Genomic DNA, 6,725 nt, shown 5'->3' on the forward strand with positions numbered 1-6,725 from the left:
GGACATCCTTACCATGTTCTGACCTTATTAGGAAAGCTTCAAGTTTTTCACCATTAAATATGATGTTAGCTGTAGGGGTTTTTGTGGATATTTTTTAGCAACTTGAGGAAATTCCCTTCTAGCCCTAGTTTACTGAGTTTTGTTTTTTTTTTTTTTTTTTGTCATAAATGGTGTTGGGTTACGTCAGATGCTTTTTCTGCATCTATTGATATGATCATGTGATTTTGTTCTTCTTTAGCTTGTTGACATGATAGATTACATTAACTGACTTTTAACAATTTTTTTTAACGTTTATTTATTTTTGGGACAGGGAGAGACAGAGCATGAACGGGGGAGGGGCAGAGAGAGAGGGAGACACAGAATCGGAAACAGGCTCCAGGCTCTGAGCCATCCCAGAGCCTGACGCGGGGCTCGAACTCACGGACCGCGAGATCGCGACCTGGCTGAAGTCGGACGCTTAACCGACTGCGCCACCCAGGCGCCCCCATTAACTGACTTTTAAATGCTGAACCAGCCTTGTATGCCTGGGATAAATCCCACTTGGTTGTGGTGTATAATTCTTTTAATACATTCTTGTATTCAATTGGCAAATATTTTGTTGAAGATTTTTGCATCTATATTAATAAGAGATATTGTTCTGTAGTTTTCTTTTCTTATAATGTCATTGTCTGGTGTTGGTATTAGGGTAATGCTAGCCTCATAGAATGACTGAGATTGGTAAAATTTTATGCTATGTATGTTTTACCACACATACACAGAAAGAAAGAAAGAAAGAAAGAAAGAAAGAAAGAAAGAAAGAAAGAAAAAGAAAAAAAGAGGAAAATGGCACTACACACAACAGGACAGATGGAGAGATAAATATTACACTTTAAAAAGGTATTTAAATGTATTTTATTGCTTAATTGTGTTATATATGTAATATTATCATAATTTTAAAACAAAAATCATATTGCAGCACAAAACCAACAACATCTGACTGGACTAGCTTCTAAGGTGGAAATGCACTGGTCCAATCCTCTGGCGGAGATGTTTGCATGCAATAAGCCCCAACTTAATGTCACATCCTTGTATCAGTTAGGAGTTAACATCAGCAAAGGCAAAACCTGGGGCTTCTTGTGGTTTTGGAGTATCAGAGGGTGATTCTATTGCTTCTCAATTATTCTGAGTCTTGTTTTAATTTTATTTATTTATTTATTAAAAAAATTTTTTTAAATGTTTTATTATTTATTTTTGAGACAGAGACAGAGCATGAATGGGGGAGGGTCAGAGAGAGAGGGAGACACAGAATCTGAAGCAGGCTTCAGGCTCCAAGCTGTCAGCACAGAGCCCGACACGGGGCTCGAACTCACAGACCATGAGATCATGACCTGAGCTGAAGTCGGACGCTCAACCAACTGAGCCACCCAGGTGCCCCTTGTTTTAACTTTAAAAGGGAATATTTAGATGCACGATCTAAGAAGACAGGTTTTGGGTCTGAGAGTTGGGTAGTGAGAGCACTCGTGGTCACGTGTGACAAGGTGAAGACAGACAAAGGGCTGGGTTAGGGGGAAAGGGTGGTCAGTCTCATTTGGACACGGAGAGTTTGAGATTCTTATTGGACATCCAGCTGGAGATGGTCAGTAGGTAATTTAAGGAGAGCCAAGGAGAGGGTTTGGGGCTGGAATAGACTCGAGCATTACAAAATGGGCAGTAGTGGGAATCCACAATGTAGGAAGATGGCAAAGAAGGAGGAGGACCCAGGGTGCCAGTCTGGGAGTCAGCTGCCATGCATTGACTGGGGTGAAAGAGAAGTCAGGGGAGAAGAATGTGGGATCTCAGGTGCCAACAAGAAGAGAGTCACTGAAAAAAGAGGCTGACTCTCTGTTGAATCCTGTAGAGCCATAATGTACAATAGGAACTAGGGAATTGACCAGGAAGAGGACATTGTTGGTTCTGACCTGAGAGCTTTCAGGGAGAGATGGAGATGAAAGCCAGGGGAGCCTGCCATGTCCAAGCATGTGAAACAGTGCCTGGAGCTACTGTTGGATGGATGGGTGGGTGGATGGATGAATGGATGGATATGTGGATGATGGGTGGATGGATGGACACATGGATAGATGGACAGACAGGTGTCTCAGAAAGACAGTGGTCTGAGAGATCAGAGAAAGCTTCATAAAAGAGGTGGAATTGAATTGTGTCTTTGATGTGTAGAGAAAAAGTGTGTGTGTGGGTCTTCACATGGGAGCACCATGAGTCAGGAATGACCCAGTCCCAGACCAGTAGGCTCAGGGAGGAAGCCACCTGGCTAGACCATGAGAAATTGTAGGAGAGGAACCCTCAGAAGCCCTAAATGAGGCCAGAGAGGTCAGACAGGTCTGAGCCAGTTTAGGACTCACTCTGCCACACCATGTGAAAGAACGAGGCACTCAAGGATTTATTGAACACCTACTGTATGCAGTGTCACTGTCAGCACTGAGGATCAGGAGATGACCAAGACAGCCTTGGAAAGGGGTAATACACAAGACCATGGGTGGAGTTGGCCTCAAACAGAGGGCTAGGCACAGGGACACCTCAGGGCTGTGGGCTCATCCAGGTATGCCACAGCTTCTGGGAGGCTGGCTGCCCAGCCCCACCTGCTACAGCCCTGTGCCCATCACAGGTTCCTGTTCTGGCCTGGCCCCCACGGGGCAGGCCCCAGGTGCTGGCCCGGTGGGTTTTGGTCCGAAACTCAATCACCCTGGCTTGTTTTCAGTGAAGGAACCCAGCTCACCGTCCTAGGTAAGTGGCTTTCACCATATTTCCCAACATGTCCCAGCCCTCTGTTGTCTGAGGAAAGTTACTTTTCTCTGGAGGCCGTTTCCTATCTGCTTCCCAGCCTTAAGGGAAGATTTGCCCTTAGCAAATCTGTGGGATCTGGGGGAGGTGGGTTGGTCTCAGGGAAACCAGAAGGAAGAACTTCAATGGTACAAGCATTTACCTTTAGAGTCTGACAATTGAATGTGGTCAGGTCCTAGGGCCTGGGTTAGGGGCGTTGGTCCAAAACTGGGGACTCCTTCCCTTCTTCCAGAGCAGACACCTGTGTGGGGTCCAGAGACTGGTTCTGACTAGGGGCACTGGGGCAGCCTTGGAGAGAGTCGTTTGGGGTCTTGGCTAAGGGCTTGATGCCCATCCACGAGGTTGGGGACATGGCTGGGGCTGTGACCTCAGCCTTCAGGAACATAGAGGAGCAACCCGAGAGGAGGTCCATGGGAGGAGGACAGAGCAGTCTGGTTTGGTCCAGGCTGAAGCGCTCGGGGCCTCTATGAGGCTATGAGGATGCAGGGACACAGAGACATGAGTGATGCAGGACAAGGTGACCAGAAGCACGGCCCTCCCAGGACATTGATCAGAAAGGAGTGGGTCCTGGGGCACCTGGGTGGCTCAGTCGGTTACGCGTCCAACTTTGGCTCAGGTCATGATCTCACAGTTAGTGGGTTCTAGCCCCATGTTGGGCTCTGTGCGGACAACTCAGAGCCTGGAGCCTGCTTCAGATTCTGTGTCTCCCTCTCCCTCTGTCCCTCCCCCATTCTCTCTCTCTCTCAAAAATAAGTAAACACTTTTTAAAAAAGGAAAAGAAAGGAGCAGGTCCCATGGGAAGAGTTTTTTTCTGTCCCTGGAGCCCCATGATCCCAGGGCCCCAGGTGTCTCACCTGTCTAAGGTGAGAGTGACCAAGGGGAGAGTGAGTGGAGGCTCAGAGCTACACAGCTGCCCCTTAAAGTCAGCAGTCATCAGGATTGTGTTGGCAGGCTAGGTGGTAGACTGCAGTTCACAGGGGAAGTACCCGGATCCAGAAGAATGAAGTGATATGGGGGCCAGATGCTGGGCTGAGGGGGAAACCGAGGCTGCAGATGCACCTTTCATCTACCTGGGAGAGGTGACATGGAAGGGCTATTGGGAGCATGGGGAACTGCCTGCTGTCCAGGGCTGAAGTGGAAAGGAGGATCCCCTGGGTGAACCAGCATGGCCACCATGGGAAAAGTCACAGAGGCTATAGATGGGGAAAGGGCTGCCCAAAGCCTGGACTCTCCCTGTGTTTCTCCCCCCTCTCCTCTGTCCACACAGGTCAGCCCAAGTCCGCACCCTTGGTCATGCTCTTCCTGCCCTTCTCTGAGGAGCTCAGAGCCAACAAGGCCATCCTGGTGTGCCTCATCAGTGACTTCTACCCTGGCAACTTGACGGTGACCTGGAAGGCAGAAGGGACCCCTGTCACCCAGGGCGTGGAGACCACCAAGCCTTTCAAACAGAGCAACAACAAGTATGTGGCCAGCAGCTACCTGAGTCTGTCACCTGACAAGTGGAAATCTTATAGCAATTTTACCTGCCAGGTCACACACGAGGGGAGCACCGTGGAGAAGAGGGTGGTGCCCTCAGAGTGCTCTTAGGTGCCTGAGACCCCCACTCACCCAAGAGGATGTGCAGCCAATGGACCTCCAGGAAGGTCTCTCCTCCCACCAGGATCATCCCAGCCCTTCTCCCTGCACCCAATCAATGCTCAATAAAAAGTCCTTCATTCAATCAGAAATCGTGTTCTCATTGGGGTTCATCACTTTGTGCCCTAAACTCAACCATCTTCAAACATGAACACCATTCTTTTCATCCTGTGGGAAAGGAGTTGGCAGAAGGCATCCTCATGTTTTTTGAGGGGTAGTTTTACTCTCATCCAGAATTGCCAGAGAATATTCCAGAATAGGAGATACAAATCGAACCAAGATAGACTATCCTCCACCATGTCTGTATGCTTGCTTTTCTTGCATGGACCACATCAGTCACCAGCAGTACTGAAGCCCATGGACTCCTGGATAATGTCTGAGCTCCTCCCTGGACCTGGGGCCTCACTGTCTGCTATTAGACCCCCTCCTGAGATGTCCACTTTCCTTCCTTGAATGCCCCCACTGATGCCACCATGCAGAGAAGGGACGTGCTGAGGATGCTGGGAGGCAGGCCAGGGCAGGGTCCCAGGGGCAAGAGTTCTCGAGGGTGGAGGAGTGCTCAGTGCCACAGGCAGGGGATAGGCAGGACAAGGGCATGAACGCACATGCTGAGCCCTGCTAGTTGACTGGAATGTCCAGAGCCCAGGAGAGGGACAGGGATGGGGCTCAGAGGAAGCAAGCCCAGGGGTAGAGCTCCTGAAGGCCTTGGCCCTGACCAGATCTGTGGTTCCAAAAGGCAACTGTACCCTAAGATATTATAGAGTGGCCTTATTGTGCCCATACTATTTATAAAACATGGGGACACATGTTATTCAGCTGAGCCATTCAAAGATTCTGTGAGGTTGACAGCCAGGATTATGGCCCCATTTCACAGGTAGGAAAACTGAGGCCCAAAATTATTAACAAGACAGACTCAACTCCTACATGTCCCAACTCCTAGTCTGGGGCCTCCCATCTGATAGACAGGGAAACTGAGTCCAGCAGAGGATGGGGCCTACCTGAGCTCACATAGAACTGCTCCTGTATGGAGAGCTGCCCTCTGCCAAGCACCAGGCATGCTCACATGGGGTGACCTCCCTCTGTCATTCTGTGGCCCCAACTCCCTTTCAGAAGCGCAGAAAGGAAGCCCAAGAGTGGATGGCAGGCTGAGCCGGGGCTGCAGACCCCAGTGACGGTCCCTCTACCCATGGGTGACTAGAGGGAGGGCCAGCAGGCAAAGGTCCTGGGGGAAACTCTGTGGTAGGAGCCCATACCCCAGATTTGGGCAGGCTGGGATCCTCACTCACATGCAGCCTTTCTCAGCCCTTGACCTTGGGTGACATGCAAACCCTCTGTGGGCCTCAGTTTCCTCAGCTGTACAAGGGGGAGATAACTAGTCTCTACCCCACAGGGTAAGTGTGGGGGTTCAAGACAATGTCTGTGATGTACCTGATCCACAATGACCCTCACTAACCCCCCCCCCCCCCCCAGCTATTGCTGTCATCTCCTGGGCTCTTGCCCAGGGGATGCCTCTGACATGCTATGTGACTGTGAGCAAGTTGCTTCCCCTTTCTGGGCTCCAACGTTTCCCTCTGCCCAAGGACTGCTGGGTGAGAGGCTTCAAGGGCCAGCCTGCCAGGAAATAGGAGGATAACTACATAAAGGAATTTGGCATGGAGGCCCTGGGCCTGCAGGGGCAGTGAGGCATAAAGCTAAAGGGGGTTAGAGTAAGTTGCCTCCCCCAATTCTAGTGGCCTTGCTGGCCACCCATGGGAACCCCCAAGCTAAAGTTAATCTTAACTTTGATCTAAACCAGAACTCAGGATGATAAAAGGGGAGAAATAAGGGGAAGAGAAACTGACCCTATGGTCAGTGGGGCGTGGGACAGGTGACAAACAGAGCCAGGTGTGGCCCAGGAAAGGGACAAGCAGATTCAAGGCTATAGCTGGAGGTTTGTGTAGCTCACAAGAGAGGGTAGCAGAGTCCTCACCCTACACTCAGCCCTCTCCCCACCCCAGCCTGGGTCTGGTGCTGGCCCCTGGCTGCCTCCCTGAGCTCTGCTCAGAATCCTGGAATCCTAGAGGGCATACCTCTGGGTCTCTCACCTCCTTCTTCCAGGACCTTCACTGAGTGCAGTCTCTTCCTAGGACTGCAGACTCTTTATCTCATCTTCCATTCAGTACCTGGTAACTGCAAGGCTACCAAGAAAGTTTGAAGGAAGGAAGGAAGGGAAGGAAGGAAGGAAGGAAGGAAGGAAGGAAGGAAGGAAGGAGTGAATAGATAGATATGTGCATGGG

At 50.2% G+C, this 6,725-nt stretch overlaps 1 gene segment (V, D, J or C); it reads left to right on the top strand.

Moving 5' to 3' along the window:
• The first annotated feature begins 680 nt into the window (after positions 1-680).
• Positions 681-4,541, top strand: LOC112870509 (immunoglobulin lambda constant 1-like). The segment is given in 3 exon segments: positions 681-876; positions 2,639-2,757; positions 4,082-4,541. Coding segments are annotated over 3 exon segments (588 nt in total).
• Positions 4,542-6,725: the final 2,184 nt, after the last annotated feature.

Source organism: Puma concolor, chromosome D3 (assembly GCF_028749965.1).
Source record: "Puma concolor isolate L17-30 chromosome D3, mPumCon1.1.hap2, whole genome shotgun sequence".
Classification (NCBI taxonomy): domain Eukaryota; kingdom Metazoa; phylum Chordata; class Mammalia; order Carnivora; family Felidae; genus Puma; species Puma concolor.